This window comes from Sturnus vulgaris, chromosome 6, assembly GCF_052056855.1.
Source record: "Sturnus vulgaris isolate bStuVul1 chromosome 6, bStuVul1.hap1, whole genome shotgun sequence".
Classification (NCBI taxonomy): Eukaryota; Metazoa; Chordata; class Aves; order Passeriformes; family Sturnidae; genus Sturnus; species Sturnus vulgaris.
In genome coordinates, this window is record NC_142248.1 from 23,785,977 (window position 1) to 23,806,060 (window position 20,084).

The 20,084-nt window shown below is 38.0% G+C and overlaps 1 protein-coding gene across 6 annotated transcripts in view; it reads right to left on the reverse strand.

Moving 5' to 3' along the window:
• Positions 1-20,084, reverse strand: part of MBIP (MAP3K12 binding inhibitory protein 1) — a 110,123-nt gene that overhangs the window by 12,390 nt on the left and 77,649 nt on the right. For 2 of the 6 annotated variants that reach the window (XM_014890756.2, XM_014890748.2), the window contains exon 1: positions 3,419-3,606. The exons of 2 other annotated variants lie outside the window; for them this stretch is intronic. In XM_014890756.2, coding sequence (XP_014746242.1) covers positions 3,419-3,538 — 120 coding nt within the window. In that variant the 5' untranslated portion in view covers positions 3,539-3,606. Of the gene's footprint in view, positions 1-3,418; positions 3,607-20,084 lie in introns of those variants that run through there. 2 more of the 6 variants (XM_088167300.1, XM_088167299.1) reach the window with 1 other exon arrangement.

Consider the following 20,084-nt stretch of genomic DNA (forward strand, 5'->3'; position numbering starts at 1 on the left):
TTAAATTCCCAATTCATATGCATATTTTCCCAATTCATGTGCATCTTTGGACATCTATTCTGTCAGAGACCAGACAGCTGTAGAAGCTGAACTGAGTAGTGCTGCCGACCTCTTGGCCCTGGTACAGTGAAAGCCGAGGGAGAGAGAAACTCAAGGCAAGAAGAGAAGACATCGTGTCTGGTCACTCTGACACTGACCAGTCTGAGGAAAGAGAGAACGAGGACATTACTAGCTTAAGAAGGATAATCAGAAGACTGTGTTTCTAAAGAGGACCAGGACAAAGAGGTCCAAGTGGAAAATTCTGTATGAACGTAGTGACCTATAAACATTAGTAAACCAATGTAATAAACTGGCTTGTCTTTGCTGGCATCAACAGAGTCCATGTCAGTCAATCCCTGCATATTCCTCGCTCCTTCATTAAAAAAAAAAAAAAAAAAGTAGGCGTGGAAACAGAAAGATGACAAAGATGACCTCTTACTCATGGTCTAAAGACATTTAACTTCTAAAAGCATCAAATATAAACAAGAACACAGAATACATATACATTCATGTCCTGAAGCCACCACATAGTGTATGAGGGAACACTGAGAACTGGACACAAGAATGCCTCCATCACTATGAAGGCAAATCTGTGGATGATAAGCTGTTCCATGCTAGTTTCAAATCCCAGCATTAACACAATTTTGTAAAGAACTATAAGCCTGAACCTTCTTTCTTTAGTCAAAGATCAGCCTTGCTAAATTCAGGGTTAGTTCCCAAATTACATAGCAGAGTAGACTGACTAGATATATAATGTATTTTAGATAATTTTCACACAAATGGTTATGCCTGTTTAGTACTTAAGCTACATACACAGGAAAAGTACTGTTTTAGGACATCTTGAGTAAGTTTCAAAATCAGGAATGTATTTAGAATTTAGTAGGAATAAAACTTACTTTAATTAATTAAGCCACTGTGCATGTGGTCATCTGAAGGACATTTCTGCCCAAAGTTTCTAGAGTAACATCTCCTATATGCCATATTACAGTCTACTGACAGGGTAAAAAAGGTGTAGATTAAGTAATTCAAATGAAACAGAAGTGCTACTGTAATTTCCTAATAAGCCTCCTTTTTAAAAAATAAGTTGACATGTGCCTTCATATCATAATGGATAACTCCTGTCCAGGTGCTTCAATGCACATAAAGCAAGAGAACTTCTCACTTACAATAATTTAGAGGCCAGTAATATTTTAACTCACTGCCTTTAAATAAAAGCAAAGAATAAATGCCTCCTGCATGAACAAGTTTCTAGTAGAATAGAGTAAGTTCTCAGTCTTTCACATTCTACTACATATTAGAACCGTGACAAACAGATTCATAAATTCATTGTTTTGGTGACTTCAAAGCCTTTGATTGATTACAATAGGCTGTGGCCTATTCAATTTACAGGATCATAAGTAATTTCAGCCCTTTGAAATTTGTTTTATGAAAACACTGGCTATCACTTGAATCTTAAAGTACTTTTCAGGATCAGCTCTATATTGGTTTTAAGAGTTGTTATTCTCAGATGTTCTCTTGGTAACATACTGCCATTGATTGCTCCAGTAAAAGAATTCCTCTACCAGAAATATTCCTGCTTACAGCCCAATTTACTAGTATAAAATCCAACTTAAACTACTATAATGAATCACAAACTGTGACTGCTAATAATGTGGCACATTGCTCAGTCATCTTTGTAAAAGGGAAACGGGGAATTAGTAGTTTCAGTCAAAAATGCAAGACAGTTTGCTAGAATCCATAAGGGGGTAAAACACAGCAGTTAAATCAGTCAAAACTCAAGCACTGAGTTTTTTTGAGGCAGACAAGTGTGCAACTTAGCAACTGGAAAGAATCACAACTGACCAATTAAAGGACTTTAACAACTAAGATGGAGCAACCAGATCCTTATACAAGCAGGGCATTGGAGAGTAAAATGTCTCTGCCTGGGAAGACGACACTCCAAACACCTAAGAAGACAATTATACTCTGCACCATAGCTACTGTAACCCTACTGAGGGGATGTAGATACTTTAAACAGTTCTCTCACAACTGTCTGTGCACACCCAGTTATTTTTAAAAATCACCAGGGCCTTTCCAGAGACTTGCTAGTTGTAGAGCCAGATATGGAGAAAAAGTAAGCAACTGAAATCAAGAGAGAAAAATAAGAGTTTTTAATGTAGGTTTAGAAGCAATTAAATTAAACTCGTGATGAATACCCTAGTTAAAATCTTACGAAAGTTTCCCCTTAGTCTCCTTTCTGTTTTTCATAAATACAAGAGTTCCAACTTTTCTCTGATGTATTCTAATACATTCTAAGTAAGTGCCCGAATTATCAAGCCTTTAATTTTGGTTGCCTTTTGTTTGAAAACAGAGATAATTGTTAACATATCTGGAGGCAAGAAGCAAATATAATAAGAGTTCTATACAGACGAGAGGTGAAACACTAAAATAATAATTTCAGATCAGCCAGCAGCTACTCTTAAACTGCCTCTGCATCTAAGAACCCATTTCTGTACCAAACATCCATTAAGACACACTAGCTCCTGCAGATATTGCTCATCACCTGGCCCCAAATCTTCAAACTGCTAACTCTTGAAGTAAGAGTGCTTCTACTGCCTTCTCGTAAACGTTTCCACAGTGGAAAACTAATCTGTAAATTATTTATAGCAATAATTAAGTTATTCCTAAAACCTTCTCCTGATAAGGACCTTCCACCCCCACTGTAACATCTGTTACACAATTCACAGACATTACTAAACATAATGTAGTTGTTTCAACTTAAGTACCATAGAGCAGAGCACCTTTAAAATTTCTGACCCTTATATACAGTGTGTGTTTCATAGCATGTTATTACCAAGGCAGGGCTAACTTCAAGCTCCTGATCATTTATTTTGATTTAACGCACTGTAAGCTTCCCGTAGCTTTTCAATTCAGAGTAATTAATTAAGATACAGCAATTAAGCAAATTGCACTTTCGCATGGAAGAGATCATACGTCAAACTACAAAGTCACACGCGACGTCCCGTCACTGCGAGGCAAAGGCACGGTCCCGGCTGTGGGAGGGAGGCAAGCAGCAGCAGCAGCCCCGCACCCTGAGGGTGCCCCGGCCGGAGGGAGAGGGGGAAGGAGCCGGCACCGCCACTCCAGCCATGGCAAAAGCCAGGCGGGCGCGAACAGCCTCCAGAAGCGAGGCAGCTCCCTCGTTTGTGGCAGACTTATGCCCTCTCCAGCAGCGTATCCTATTCCTGGAGCCCACAATGGCCCCACAGCCGAGGAGAAGCAGGAGCCAGCCCTGCGCGGGACCCCAAACCGAAGTGATGTGAGGCGGGCACGGCGCCCAGCCCCGCTCCGCCCAGGACCTGTCCCTCGCCCGCCCGTCCCTCGCCCGCCCCTCACTCACCTGCCCCGCCAGCCCAGCCAGAGAGCGCAGGGCGCTGCTGGCTACCTCGGAGGCCGCAGGGTCGACCTCCGGAGTGCGGGTGACGGGCGGGAGCGGGCTGGGCTCCACCGTCGCCGCCATGACACCGGGCCAGGCCGAGGCCGCGCCGTCGCCCCGCGATGACGAACCCCTGGCGCTGGCCCCGCCCCCGCGCTGATGGACAGGCGCGGCAGCCAATGGCAGAGCTCCCCAGCCCCGCCCGGGCCGAGGGGCGGCTCCCGGGCGGCCTCGGCTGCGCCCCAGCTCCGGGCGCGCCCGCCGTGATGGCTCCGGCCGGGATCGCTCCTGCTGTGATGGCTCCGGCCGGGATCGCTCCTGCTGTGATGGCTCCGGCCGGGATGGCTCCGGCCGGGATGGCTCCGGCCTGCGCTCGCTGCAGGGCCGCCGGTCACCGCCTGTGTTTCCGCTGCGCCTTTCGGCTTACGCCTTCACTTTTTTGCATTCATATGTGTCGTTCAAAACCTTAACTCTTCTGGTTGCAGCAGGGTTGTTTTTAAATCAGACAACAAGGTTTATTAGAGTACTTTTGATGGGGATTGCAAAATTCTATTCCCTGTAAGACAGTTTACTTGTAAATTTCTTTCCTAAGACAGTATAAATGCTTATAAAGGTTTCCTACCTGGTGTTTCTTTTGATAGTCTAATTTTGATCTTCGTACTTCTTTCTGTTCCCTGACACTCTACCCCAGTATTTTTTTATTTCATTGGAAAATGGTGAATGCAGTTGTATTTACAAATGTTAAAACATTTTAAAATAAAGATATTAGAAAGGCAGATGACTTTATTTGACTGATGTTTTGGGGGGTCCTTTCCAGATAAGACATACCTCGATATAGTGAAAATAAATGCTACTAAACAAGGCTTTCAGCACCAGCAACCCACAACATTTGAGGAGACTCAAGCAGAGAAAGCTCTGCTCAGTTCCACAGAAAAATTAGTTCCAAAGAGGACTTCAGTGTTAATGATTACAAATATATTTCATGGATATCTGCATTTTGCAATAATATCCCATCTAGGGTGAAGTAGATGACATTTGCTTGGATTCAGTTGATGACCATTCTTTGGATTCCGAAATAGTTACAGCAAAATGTGTTCATGATTTAGAAGCTCTGAAACATAGAAATTTTCTCAATTCCTGAAAACACATAGTTTTTGTCAAATAACATTTTGAGCACATGCACAGAATATGCAGGTAATCAATTAAGAAAATTTGTGAAATTTTGTTTCACATTTCTGTGGAACAGTACTAATTCCAGCTTGTGATCAAGGGCTGTTTCAACTTGCCTTGCCTCTTGCAGTTTTGTCTCTGGACAGGCAGCTGGAGCAACCCTGCAAAATGTAATCATGTCATTTGGATCAAATCATGAAGCTTTCAAGAATAAAGAAAATACATTGCCCTTTCCCCTTCTCCACCAGCACTACAACACTGAATTAACACATAAGTGATCTGCTGGCCGGAGCAGAATATGGAGCACAGATGTAACAATTTGGCATTGCTTGTTCTTCTCAGTGCCGGAGGAGACAGTTTGTCCTGACTGAATTCCCAGTGAACTGAAAAGACAGATCAAGTCCAGGCATATGAACTCATTTTTAACTTCCGGTGATGAGTGATCAGCTACCTGATAGTCCAGAAAAATCCAGTTTCCCTGGAGTGATGAAGCAGATGTGTCCTACTTTAGCAATGGGTACATGAAGCTTTCCTAACTGAGATCTTTGCTTTTGAGCATGTTATCTTTACCTGCAGCCAGGGCTTGTTTTGGGGTAAAAAACATTTCCAGTGAAAAATAAATAGATAAGCATATAAATATCAGAAAGATACATGGAAATATAAGGGAGATTTAATGAATGTGGAGGATTTCAGGAGACGGTGGGGGTGATACACTATTATTTATTCAGTGATCATTAGAAGAAGACTAGGCAAAAGACCACAAAGTAGATGCCCACCTTTTATTTACTAAGCAGAAACTGGATCTTGGCCTTCCTCCTGTTGTTTGCAAATGTCTTCTCTTAGAGAAACAGTAATTATTCATATGGGGAAAGATTTTCTTCCTTCTTGCTCTGTCTTAATTTGGGTTGCAACTGCTAGGTGAATAAATTTGGTACCATCTGAAGTTTCAAAGATTAAATTATGCAATGCATTAAACAAACATGAGCAGAACAGAAATAATCCAAGGTGATTTAAGAGATTAGGAAAATTGGAGCATGTGAGAAAATGAGCATAGAGGGGGAAAAAAGTGCAAATACAGCTAAGGCAAAGATGTTAAACCTTCATATCTAATGGAAGAGACAGACCAGAGCAGAATGGTTCCAGAAGATGATTATATGCTCACTGCATGTAGTGCACAGTAAAAATAAATGTGCTTGTAATCGCCTCTGGAAGTAAAGCTGGCCACAGTAAATCCAGGCCTCCATAAAGACAGAGGAAATTACATGGCATGCTCACTAAAGCTGGTGAAACAATAAAGTATTGGATGCTCTCATTGCTGGAAAGATACTGGTAATTTGGAATAAATTTATAGAAAACTGGCAAGAAGTGGATTGCCAGAGATAGAGATACTTGTTTAGAAAGAGGAATCAGAAGATTTAAATATGTCTAACTTGGCAGTAATGTCCAGATATTTTAGTAATATGACAAACAAGGGAGGGAGTAATCTGGAGTTGTTTTCAACATTCAGGGATAGAGTTGTCATGATAATATTAAACCTTCTGCAGCTTTGATCCCTGAATGGATCATTGAGGCATGTAAAACCCTCTCCCACTGAAACCACCTTGAAAAATAATATAAGTGAAAATCCACTAAGTTCTTAAATATCAAATATTGTGGTCGGAGTAAAATTATTTTGAAATAGAAAACTATTTTCTTTTGGTTTTGAACTATTGCTTCTTTTTATTTTTTTTGTAAAGTTATAAACATGTTCACCTCTTTCCAATCCTAGGTGCTTTTAAACAATTTAAAATCACAGTAAACTTCAGTAAAATGACACAAGTTCTCTTCGTTGTTCATCACTGTCATAATTGCTAGGACTGTTTCTTCTGCTGAATATTACAGTACCATAATTTCTGATCTCACACTTTAATTTTGTTCCTAATACCCGAAGAAAGGTGGGTGCTTGACAGAATGTACCAGTCATTGAGGTTTGTTGTGCCAGAGTGAAGTGCTGCACTAAGGAGGCTGTGTAAATAAATGTATAAGCAGACTTTTTCCTGAATTGAAAAGCTCATGCTGTGTACTTCTGCTTGTGTCAGCTGTAGCACAGAGAAAGGCAAAAGAGGCAATGCTTCAGAAAAAAAATAAAATAAACTTAAATAATTTGGAGCTTCAAAGATAAAAACAATATTCTGAATTCTGCCCAGAGCCCCAGGAAAATGGTTCAGTTTGACACCAACTGCTGTAAATGTAGTTTTTCCTAATATTCAGATTATCAGTGCTGCTCTAAATTATCTCAGTTGTAAAAAGAAAATTGATACTATCCTACTCATTAAACAGTTAAATAGGGTTAAAATAGGAAATGACCAAGTCCCTCCAAAATAAAAGCTTTTATTTATTTTTCCAAGCATTAATTTCAGAATTAAGAGCACTTCACTTCTGTTGCTTCCCAAGTACCCAGGAAAAGGCATCGCTCCAACAAGTTTATAGATCCTGGTTCAACAAGATACTTAAGGTGGTGCCTAATTTTAAGCACTATCCTAGCTGAAAAAAAACTCAGCCTGAGTCCCTAAAATGTAGTCATGTGCTTATTAATTTAATCAGATAAGGCTCTGACTTGCAAATCTAGTTCTCCAATAGGAGCTGCATTCTTTCAAAGCAAATGTCTCTGCTGACCTTTTGATGTTTCTTTCACTTTATCGAAGTTTAGACAGCCCTGTTCAGACAGGATTGAAATGGGATTTGTATAAAATGTCTTGGCAGAAATACAGCCCTGATGTATTCTCTGTTAGAGAAAAAAGGCAAACCAACAAACCTATAAGTATCTTATGTTTATGACTTGCAGTGATTTGATCATTCCTAGCATTCGTGATGCTGTTGCCTGCATTCTGTTTAGTGTCCTTATCCTGGCATGCACATATACCCGTGACCCTTCTTTTCTGAGTTTTTTACCCTTGTGATTTTCTAATACTGCTTCATGCTCTTCCTTACTTTGGTCTTTTCTTTTCATCTTTGTTTAGTAATTTTACAACATATTTAAATTTTATATACCTGCCTGCCCCCTTTCTTGCTGCCATCTGCAATATGATCAAGACTCTGCACAAAGGCCTTTAGCTCAGTAATGTAATTTGGGATTGAGAACTGACCCCTGCAAGTCCTAGCTCAACAGCTCTTCTTAGGAAGTCAGTGAACCATTATTATAATTATTCTGTGTTTGCAAATTCTAGACTTCTCTAGCTACTTTGAAAGATATGATTATAAATCTTCTTTCTGTCATTTTCTTGTGAGACTATCACATGAAAATGTAGAAGGTGCCTTGCAGAGTAGGTGTCTATGCTCACAGTGTTTCCTCTTTTTGCAAACTGTCAGTAATTTAACACAAGCATTGTGAAATTAAGCATTCATACCTGGAGATAGACTAAAAATTAATAATTTTCCATTGCATTAATATGTACATGCCGTACATATTATATGTTTAACTCAAGTTAAACAGGACACTTGAAAATCTATATTTAACAGGGAAACAGAAATATAGCATATTGATTTCGGATTTCAATTTTAACTATTGGAGTTCTTTGATTACTGAGTGCTTGATTTTAAAAGCTGTAACTTGCATCTTTATTAGTATAATTTGACTATTATTTTAAAATAAATAATAGTGATGGATGCTTAGGAATATTTTAAATAGGATTCTTCAGTTGTGCTATGTACAAGCTTTTCACATATCTTAGCTGGGAGCCAAGTTCTTTTCTAAACATGACAGTATTAGCCTTTCCTGTGGAACAGTTATATCGCTTAAATTTAAATTTATCTCCTGCTTCAACTCTTCAACTTATAAATTTATATACTCCAGTAGCTAGACAGTTATCATGAAATAGACCACATCTATCATAATTGGTCTGATCAATCCATATTCTGGCAGCCCCCTGGCAGACTTCAAAAAACAGATCCAGATCTAGCTTAGATATGAGATTTGTGGACTAATAGTTGAAATTAGGAGCCTGTACTACATAGTTGTGTTGAGCCCCTCAAATTAGCATTAAGGATATGCCAAAGTAAGATAGGTACTTGAATCCTGTAAGCTTCTCTGGATATGCTCCCTCTGTGTTCATACCGCCTGCAGTATTCTTCAACTTCCTCTACAAGTAAATACATAATGCCCTTTTTGGATATAAAGTAACTATAAAGTTATTTGTATTGTAGTAAATGAACAAAGAATCACACTCGTCTTTACACTGTCAATATTTTTCTAAAGCAGAAGAGGCATTTGTTAGTAGGCAATATGAAGTTTGGGTCCCAAACTTTCAGTGAAGCTGATCATGCACCTGCTTACTTTGTGCACAAATCATTCTAATGAATTCTAAAGGACTATTCATGTGCATAAGGCTAAGCCTGTGTGTAAAAGCCTTTGCAAGACTGGGCCTAGGTTGTAAATTTGATAATGACCTGAAACTGATTCAACAGAGAAAAAGCAAGCCTTCTAAAAATTTGAGAAGTGTCACTGTAACTAAGCTGAACAGGTATGGGCAGTGCTAAGAGACCTCATAGTACAGAACTCTGAAAACTGACCAATAAAAAATGACAAAAGATATCATAAATCTTTTTTTCATTTGCATTTTATCATACTGGATTTAACTTTAATCTTACTAATTCTTGGCTTCCTCTTAATTTCGTTATTTCTATGAATTCCTTTTGAACAACTTTATTGCAGGTGCTTAGAAATTTTCCTGTTTAAATTTCAGGTATGTATATATATATATATATACATGTATATATATAGACACACAGAGCCTGTATGAAAGAGTAGGTCTGCTAAGAGAATTGTAATTGTGAGAAATTATAACTGGGCTCTTTGGGAAAGTTGCTTGAGGAGAAAGCAAGACATCAATTCTGTTTCGTATGGAAGTGTACAGAAGAGTTGGCACCCTTATTTGTTTGTACCATGCAATATTCCATCTTCTGCTTCAAGTGTCCGGTGCTGCACTGCAGCAGTTTATGTTCTCAGAGATGGTGCTTTACCTGCAGGAGCCTCCCAACAAAATCAGGGCAATTCCAGTTGTGATGCATCTCCTGAAACCGTTTTCTAGGTATTGCTTCCATTAATTGCTTCCATCAAGAACTTCTATAGAATTAGATAAAGCTTTTTCATGTGTTTAACATTAAACACACAGGCAGTGCTACTAAAATTACCATGAAAAATAAATGAAATTACTTAAATATAAACTGAGTTCCTGATTGGGACTAGAGTTTTTAGCATTTAATAGGCTGAGTGTACGAAATAGACATCTTTTGCACCACCACAAAATACAAATCTTTTCCTTTACTTAAAAGCTAATTGTTGCCTTATCATGATCTGTTCACTGCTAAAATGGTCACTTTACTTAGTGGCCTTCATTGACTACGAAATGTCACTCATTTGTTAGGCTCACTAAGTTAGTTATATTAAAAAGAGTCCTTTTCTGCAGTTTAATCGACTTTTATTCACACTAGACAGCTCCCTCAGAAAATTCCAGTTTCTTCAGTTTAAAGATTAATTTAATAATCTCATCTGGGTGAAGAAGAGAGCAGATTAGTCATGGCCAAACCGTACCAAAGCTGCAGAGAGTGAAGGTGACGGTCCAGGGATAGCCACTGCTGACTTTATTCTAGTTGCTGGCCTTGGGGACATGACTGACCTTTTGCTCAATTTGATGCAGGAAAAAGAATGAAGACAGTACATCTTATAAGATATGGTGCTACTTTAGTAACCTTTTAAATTATTATTTAAATTAAGATTAAAGTTATGGAGTTGGAGAGTATTTTCCTGTTTTATAATTTAGCAATTCAGGCTGAAGTTTCTTTTGTGTTCTTTCTGTTTTTATACAGGCAGCCTAGAAGATGGACATTTGACAGGCGACAATAGACTGCTCCTTTCCCAGGTATCTCCTGCTTGTTTCCTTTATCTGTGAATAGGAAATGGCTTAAAGGCACCTGTGTTATGAAGGTCCCAGGGGCAGCTGCCTGACTAGTGAATGCCTGATTATGTGTTAACATGCTTTGTCAGATATTGGCAGAATCTGTTCTCTTCTTTTGCCTTTTCAGCAAGGGTACCATTGACAGACTGGCTACCCATTTATAGAAATGTTGTCCATCAAACTGTGAGGAAGGACAATGGTGTTTTTCTGTGACCAGTGACTGTGGGAAACTTTTCTTTGGCTATTCAGGCAATTTTTGTAGCTTGCTCTGAAGAGGAGAGACTGATGAGTGCAAAAAGTACAATTAAGCAAAGCCAGACTTCAATTGAAGGCTGTAGTGTAGTCTGCTTGTTCTCATTTTTTTATTTGGAAAAAAATCTATGGGTTTTCACGTTGCTGTGTGGCATTCAGCGGGGGGCTATTACAATCCTAAATTTTTTTTCTAGACCACCTAATTCTAAGTAAAAATTAAATGTAATGAGAGCCACTTGGAGTTCTGAATATTTTAAAGCATAATTCCCACAGAAGGGATTCGACCTAAACTGTGGAGAGCATCAGTTGGCTAATTATAGCTGCATTTTATATTACAGCAGGTGTCAGATGCAGTCATCTCAATAAAGTCCACATAATACTCCAGAAAATAACAAAAGCTTTTCTTTGAATGTGGGTACTAATTTCTGCTAGGTGTCATATGAGCTCTGATACTTCTTATTGGTGTTAACAAGAGCACTGCAGCACTCAAACATGCTTTTTGCTTGGGATGAATTGATACTGTAAAGCACTTACTAGTCAGCCTTTGGCAGGTGTCAGTAGTTAATACTAGTGTTGCAGAGGTTGGTATATAATGCAAAGAGTCTTACGTAAATACTTTTAGATGATGGGCTGGTTTTGAGAATGAGTGTGAACCGTGCACCAACTTACTTAATGAAAGCTAAATAGCCAACAGCAGGATAAGTGTGCTTCCTTTAGCTTCTATCCTAAGTCCTCTGCAAGTAAAGGGTAGATGGGAAAGCAGTAAACTAGGTAAACGAAAACATTAAACTTAATAAGCACTTCATGCTTTCATACTATTTTCCCAATTCAATGGAAGCAGCAAGTTTGAGTTACTGAAGTGAATGGTGAGAAAGGTCTTTCCTGAGCCTCAAAACTAAGGTACCCTAAAAATTACATCTTCAGAATCGCCCACATGTGGTGAAACCACATTCTGTAGACATTTGATGTTCACTTGACTTCCTGAATAAATGATGGAATTCTATGATTACAAGAGGTTTGTGGTTTAAAATATTAATGAATTATTAAAATAAGTGTGCTGCGTGCACAGAAACCCTTGAACATAAGGAACTGAAGGCACAAATGGCAGGATGAAAAGCACAGGCAGCAAAACCTTTCCAGCTGATTGCACTTGGCCTGGCATGCAATAGAGATGCTTCCCAAGCTTGCCTGAGATGCAGTAAGACAGGAGACACTTCAGTACAGAACAGCAGGGTCCGGCCATGGGGAGCTTGCTGCTTCTCCTGATGGGGATAGGAGGTACCTGGTCCAGACATGGATGAGGGGAAGCATTTCAACAAAAATGATGCCAAATGTTGTGCTAATTATGCAGGAAGGACAAGCATGTATTAGCAAAACAAAGGAAATTTGACAGATGATAAATTCCCCCAACATCTGAGTCTTTTGGAAGAGCAATAAGACATTTAATGAACTACTGTCTAGTGCTGCCTACCTTCCTCTACATCATCTTCTCTGAGAAAAGGTAGTCCAAAACACTGGACTGACTTTGTCTTTTACACAGAAGTCCATGGAGAATTGCAGAGGTTATAGAAATAATAAATACAATTTAATGTAATAAGTCTTTTATTTTTAAAATGTAATAAGCAGTCAGCTGAATAAAACTGAATCAGAAACTCCAGCATGTTACCTTAGCAACTATGTAAAAAAACCCAAAACAATCACAGATTATGAAATATTATTTAATGTTTTGTAGAACTGCAGAATAGGTTGAAGTATAATCTTAAAGTACAATCTTACTGCATTACATGCTCAATGTACTAACATGTAGGAAGAGCTTGGTTTTGGTCTGAAGATCAGATGCAATAAGTAATTTGTAAAAAAACAGTGAAAGTAAATTATATATAAATTCATATTAGTATACATGCGTTTCTGGATTAACATACACATATTGTTCAAAAAAGTTTCTAAATACAATAATAAACATATAATCCATCTAAACCTAGTCAAAAGCAGGTACAGAAACCAAACACAGAGGTACAGAGATGAAAATCAAGGGAGAAGTAATTTCTTAGCTAATCTATACCTGGCATCTGGGGAGCAGAGGGCTGTTGTGCTGTCTATAGGAGAACTGCTTTAGCTCTCACACATGAGGTTTCCTCTAAGGAAAAGACATATGAAAAGGCCTGGTAACAAAAGCCCAATTACAAAAGCTGAAGGCATGATTGCCATTGTATAAATGAATTTACTAGTTTACCCCATTTATTCCACATAGACCGTTTCTAAAATCTTTTAATATTGAGAGAAGTCCAGCTCAACTTGGAAAGCTCTGAGGAGTTCTGTGAAAGGCTGGGAAGGTAGAGAAGAGGTTAAGTTAGCTGCAAGAACTGTCAGTCTAGTTGGTCCTTTGGTTGTCTCCCTTTAAGCCCAAAAAGCATGAAGAGACCACCACTGTATTACATTGCTTCTGCAGAATTACTTTCCCGTGTCTTAAATTTCTGGTGTTGGGATGTGTTCCTGTCCATGTGGTACAGAGCTAGGTATTAAAGGATAAAACCTCCTCTTGCCAGTAGACATTCTAATTTATTTTTTTTTTTTAGGGCAGAATGTAATGGATAGTTATCAGCAAGTAGAGGTGCTGCTGTAAAAAGTAGCTACCAATAGTGTAACTCAAAATGTGTTACTCTCTGCAGATTAAACAAACCTAACAACTTCTCCTTGTGATGTCTCTTAAGGATTCTTTGGAAGAAGGTTTCTGACAGTTCCTCTGGCAGTGACTGTCACTGCCCTATATATGACAAGAGTTTTATGTGTGTGTTATTCTTCTCGATTATTCTAAAAAAATGAATGTGTCTAGGATAATTTTGTATATCACCTACTGTGAAAATTGCTTTTGTGGCAAGCAAAATCAACTGCTCCGTGACCTACACTTCTTGATATTAGAGGTTATATGAAACTTACTGCTCTCTCCTTTCTCCACAGTTATTGCTACTTCTTCCCCTCCATTTTTACTCTTAGATTACGGAGATGTGATTGCACAATACAAGAGCACAGATGGCAGCTGAAGGTCTCTGTCTGCCAGGTGTCTGCATAACAGCTGAGCCAATGTACACAGCTGAGCACAGCTCACTTTCTGACATAGATGTTCAGCACCATTTCTCTGAATCATAGTCTTGCACAACCTTTGGAAGTACCTTTGGGAAATTTTAGAGTGTACTCAAGTACACAATACTTTGTCAGGCAGAAATCAGAGCAAGTCTTGCTCTGAATTCATCATGAATTCTCAGAAGAAAGTACTTCCTGCATTTTCTGCTGTGGATGCAAAAGATGGGCTTAAGGATGTAAAACACTGGGAAAGCATAGATTCTTTATAAATATATCACCCATAAATATAAAAATATATAAATAATCACCTATACTCAGAGAAAGTCTGTGGTGGATTGCTCAGGTTTGCTGACAGACTCCAGTAGAGAAAGGAAGATGAATCTTTAGAGCCAAGAAGGAAATCCTATAGTCCTATAATAACTAGGAGAAAAGAACTGGCTTTTATAGTTTGGGAGTGCAGTGTTCTGTGATTCTGAGCTCTGTGAAACTGTCTTTTTCTTGATAGAGCTCAGATATGTCCAACAATTCCTTTCTGATAGTTGAGGTTCACGAAGAGAGAAGTGGTGTGATCCAATATATGCACCATCCTGTGACTGTCCCACAGGGAGATGCACTTTTCTGTCAATACTGCAGATACACACCCATAAACAGTGCAGATACAAGTCCTTCCAACCTAATGCTGCTGGTCTCCATGTGCAAACAGGTGCAAGAGGTGGGAGATTGGGAAACTTGACTGAAGGGGATAAAGAAATCTGAGGAAGAAAGAAACCAGATGATGGCTTACATAGGAAAAACAGTTTTGGAAAGAAGAGGTTTGCACTGTCTAGGACCAAGAACTTGAAATAGCTCAGGGAACAAAGGAAAGTAGGGATGTGAGAGGGAGTTCAGGGCATGGTGTCTACTGTGACTGACATTTTCAAAGACCAGAAATGGAGCCAAAGCCTTATGTCTGAGAAGGTTTTGTGCTTCTCCAATAGTTTTATAGGTAATGTTATTTCATCATTGGCATGAAACATTGGAGCTGATTACAAAGCTCTAGGTCAAAGAAGCTGGGGAGGTCTGAGGAGGAATGACATTTTCTTGAGTAGCTTCACAAGATCAGCTTACAGAAAGGGGTGGAAAGTGGGTGGAAAAAACACACGGGAAAGAAGAACTGAAAATTCCCAAAACATTCTGTCAAACATTTCAGCTATCTGGAAGATTGTTGGTGCATAAGGGAATGTAATATCCCAAGGGTACCAGCAGTGATGTACACTGTTTGTAATGATTTTTTAGTGAGACACAGAGACAAGTTCATCCATTACCAGCACTGAGGAGAATTGAGTTATGGGGTCTAATCTTGGAAAATTTATTTTCTAGATCCAAGCTTATGAGAGTGAAACTCTCATGAGAGAGTGGTACTTCCTGCTCAATGTGAGATCTCACTTTTTTCTTTTGTTGAAGAAGAAAATAAATTTATTTTTTTTTCAGATGAGGAGTAAACACTATGAGGACATAGTTTCATTTTACTTCAGTTGTAGGATAAAAGATAATGAAATATCTTCATATGGCCTTTCATAAACCACACTACCTTTAAACATATATCCAGGAAAATAAGGAGTTTGAAGTATTAAAAACGTTTAAAAAGACTTTGTAGGTAATGTGTAGGTGAAGGTTCAAGCAATCATCCAAGGCCAGAGTACTTGAAAAACTGAGGAATTGTTAAATTACCGTGATCTTAAAAATGATTACTGTAATACTTTAGAGAATACATTTGCTGTAACAAATATAGAACATATTTTCTAATTTCTCTTATGGTTATCAAGGTCATTCAGTGTCAGAATGAAAAATGCTTTATTTTTCTCATTCAGATACTCTTAGGTGCATAAATTCTATAGCTAATATAGAAAGGCATTTAAAAATTAGAATTTATTAATGGACAGATTTTGTCTTTGCCCAGTATCATGCAATCATTTTTATCTTCTGAATGGAGTTTAACAATATACAGGCTCAGGCTGGCTTTATTCCACTAATACATGCCATTTCCAAAAGTGTGTTGCTTTATATGTTAAACGCAGTGCACACACAATTACCCTAACATTCCTTGAAAATTAATTTCAAATCCACATTTATTGTAAGTGCCTTGGGGCAAGAACCATCTTTTGTTATTAAACAATGCAAACAGGATCTAGGTCCATAATTGGGGCTCCTAAGCACTGTGAATTCTTTCACCAGTGTCTCACATTCTCTTTCTCTCTCTCTTTGTCCCTCTGCAGATTATGCCAGTGTTTACAAAGGTTGGGATCCCTTGCATCCTCATCAGTTTTTACATTTACCCAAGAATCAGATTCAGTTTAGCCTAGCATTCTTCATGAAGATAAAAGGGTGACAGATCCTGACACATCTGTGCTTTTGAAAAGTAGGAAAGCTGATTTAATGCATAAACCCTATCATAAAGCTGTCTCCAAGGTGAAATTGCACCAGTCTTGGAACAAAAAGTGGAAGAAGACTGATATTTAAACTACATACAGTGATATATTTGAGCACTCGTTCTATAGCCAGAAAATGCTGTAATAGCCTTATTTTCCAGTTTTTAACTACTGAAACTTAACTTTAAATATGAATTTTCAATGATCAAAAGACATCTAAGACACCTGATTTGTGTCAGGTGTCAGTCAATCTTCATGCTATGGGCTTCTCACAGTATTGTTTCTAATTGTAGTACTGGGCAAGATATATTATTGAATGCTTATTTTTCAGTTTCACTACCTGGACAAACATATGAGTCATGTATTGATCACTCAATTACTAGACTTTAATGCTTGATTTATGTATGACAGATCAGTATATTAGATCATAAATAAAGGGGTAAATTTACCAAGATGTTGATAATTTTTTTGTGATTTTATTCAGTGACACAGATATAGGAAAATGAGAAAGAAATGTGAAATTACTAAAGAAATACGAAAAGCCAGAATGGGTGATTCTGACAAATTAGAAATCTCTTTCTAAGCTCTGATACTTTAGCCTGCAGTTAAAAAGAGCTTTGCCATTGAAAGAGCATTGTTACCATAATGCTTGTTCCCCAAACAGGAGCGGTGTAGCAACAACTATTCAGTCACAGGTTCTTAGCTTGTTTGTATAGTATAAAGCCAGTAGAGACCATTGCAATTCTCTAGCTGGACCTCCCACATAACATATCTAAGATTTTCCTGGGATTAATTCCTTTGGAAATTAGAGTGTATATTTGAGAAAAAAAGCTAGTCTTGATTATAAAGTTTCCAGAGATAAAAAAACTACCAAAATGCTGAGTATGATGTTTCAGTTATTATCAGAAAAATGAAAAAATGTTGGAATTTGTGTAGAGTTTTTTACTGCTGAATCTTGTTACACATTGATTTGCCCAAAGTAGAGGCATTGATTATTCTTCCTCTTTCTTTAGTGAAAACCTTATAGAACTTGGACAAATCATTCTTTAACTTGCTTTCTGGGCTTCTTTACTGAAAGAAGGTAGTGTGCAGAAAAGCATATGAATTTACAGTACTTGAACTCGTGAGCTCTGCCTTGCCAGGCATACACATCTGATCAGTTTTAAATAGCCAAGACACAAACTAAACCAAGACACTCACCTTAAAGACAAGTTTAATGTTTTGAGATTTTTCAATTTACCTTTGAAATTAAACAAACTGCCTCTGAAAAGGCAGAAACAATAGCACATGAAAAACTCCTATTATTCAATCCTCCCGTATACATCTGCATACAGATCACATGAGGCCACAGTTACAATTGTCACATACACATCTGGCCAGGCTAAACTTTATATTCTCAGAAATATTCAGTATGTTTATACTTCCATCTGGTCTGGTCAGGAAGCAGAATTATATCATTTGAATTACAGTCTGCATTGCATATATGCTGTAGCTGTAGTTTGGTTTCTTCCTAAAGTTCATGTATTGACTTCAAATGAATTAGTTCTCAGGGAAGGAAAACAGTTGATGCCAACCTCTTTTTCATTTCATTATTAATAGTAAGACAGAATGGAATCTTCACCTTCAAGGAAATCATGATTAGAGGCTAGAAAAAAGCTGAAGAGATATAGTTACAGCAGAATGTCAGGGGAATCTTGCTATAATTTTGTCTCTTGGGACATGTAGCACAGAATTAGTAGCCTAGTTATGGATCTGGACTGTAGAACTATGGAATTGCAAGATTACGACAGCTCAAAGTCCCACACTGAAAATCTGTATTTTATTGCTGAAGACCAGAGATGATAAGGGCCCCCTCCCCCCAAAAAAGCAGACCTTTAGAAAGATTAAACAACTCAATTTTGTAAAATATTCATTTGGACAGCTGGTGTTACCAGCATGATCATAGTATTGCAGAAGTCTTTCCAAAGCAATGCTGAAATGAATTGCAGGTGGTATGTCACTGAGTCCCTAATGAGCTAAATATGCAATTCTTAAGACAGGCATTCTTAAAGATGGAAAGTACATGCTTGACCATGGTTTTGAATCATTTAGCTAGAAATATCAATTATATCAGTCGCTTGATGTGATTAACTCCTGATCTGAATTTAAGGCATCCTTAGAAAATGCTTGAAATTGAGAAACTAAAGAGCTACACTGCTTCAGGGAGAAATCTCATCTGAATTTCTGCAATATCCTCTGAGTTATTTGCAACATCACAGATTTTTGATTCTGAGCATCCTATTGAGAGAATTCCTTTCAGCTTCCATGTTCTGAGGCCAAACCACGCCATGTAAAACCATATGTTGTTTGCTAGAATCCCATTACCAAAAAATGCAGGTGACCTAGTGTCTGGTTTCTTCTCAGTCACTTTTGCCTGAGCTGGCTAATACCAATGAGGTTGATTTTAGGGTCACAAGTGAGCTATTTCAGTCTTCCTCCCTGGCCCTCCCTGCTCCCATTTTTATTTCAGTTGGGCTTCTAGCAGTGGTGCCTTGGAAATTCTGTAATTTTTTCTTTTCATTCTCTTCAAAGTCTTGATCCTGTTCTTAACATCTCTGTGTTTTGTACTATGTAAGAGCTCATTTGTTTCCTCTTCCACTCTGTCCTGTAAGGGCAACACCTCTTCTAATTTCTTTGAGACTCGTCTTTGAGACTATTTGAGAAGAGTTTGAAGGGTAATTTGGCATTAACACACTTATGACATATTAGCTATTATAGCATTTGGGCCCCAAACAAAAGTCTGAATACATCTTGGAAAAAATGAAAACCAAAATAGTTCTCTGCAAACTAATTCTGTTTTGTCATAATTTTTCCAGAATTACAGTCAGCTATAAATTTTCAACATGAAAACTTGACATTCAAATTAAAATCTCAAACTGCTACTGATATTGGAGAGGAAATAGAAAAGATGAGAGAAAGAAATAGCAGAAAGTTTCTTAGCTAAATCTGCTCCAGTGTATATTATATAGTTGGGTCTTTTGGTAATGATATGTTTGATGCAAATTGACACAATAATAAAACTTACTAAACAGATATTATACTATTCTAAATTTCATCATTTCACATCATAAAAATATATTTCTATTGTGTGTGCTGTACAATTAAACTTAGGTCCTTTAATTCATTTATCTTAGTTAAGGATTTCAAGAAGGGTTACTTCTTGCAGTCTTGGGTGTCCCCATTTTTTCAAGTTAAATTTGTGACTTCTTTAAAATGGGATTGATTTTCAGATGTGGAAGTACCCCCCTGGTTTCTGTGGGGCACATATTTCAAAGGTTTCTTTCTCCAGAGCTCAAGCATAGAGACACTCAAAATTTTCAGTTGTTTTTGAGAAATCTTGATGATACCACATGTTCATATTTTAAAGCACACAAAATTTTCTGAGCTGAGGTACAAAAAATTGTGGAGGGTAGCATCATGATGCTGGATGGATCAAAAACATGTAAGTGAATTCTTAGTGGTAGAGAATGGAGAGGTTGAGAAACTGTGTGCTGTAATTATCAGATTAGCTTCCTGGTGAACATGTTGCAGAAATTATTTATTTTTGCATACAAAAATACTATTTTAAAATCTGGATTCTAGGACATTATATTCGAAAGGGCTGAATCTCTGTAAATCATTAAAGCACCTGAGTAATTCCACTTACATTAACAATACTGCTTCAGCATCTGCTTAGAGTTATATACGTGCTTAAGTACTCTATTGGGACTTAAATGATATGGGTTTGGATAGCCTAATGTTGTTATT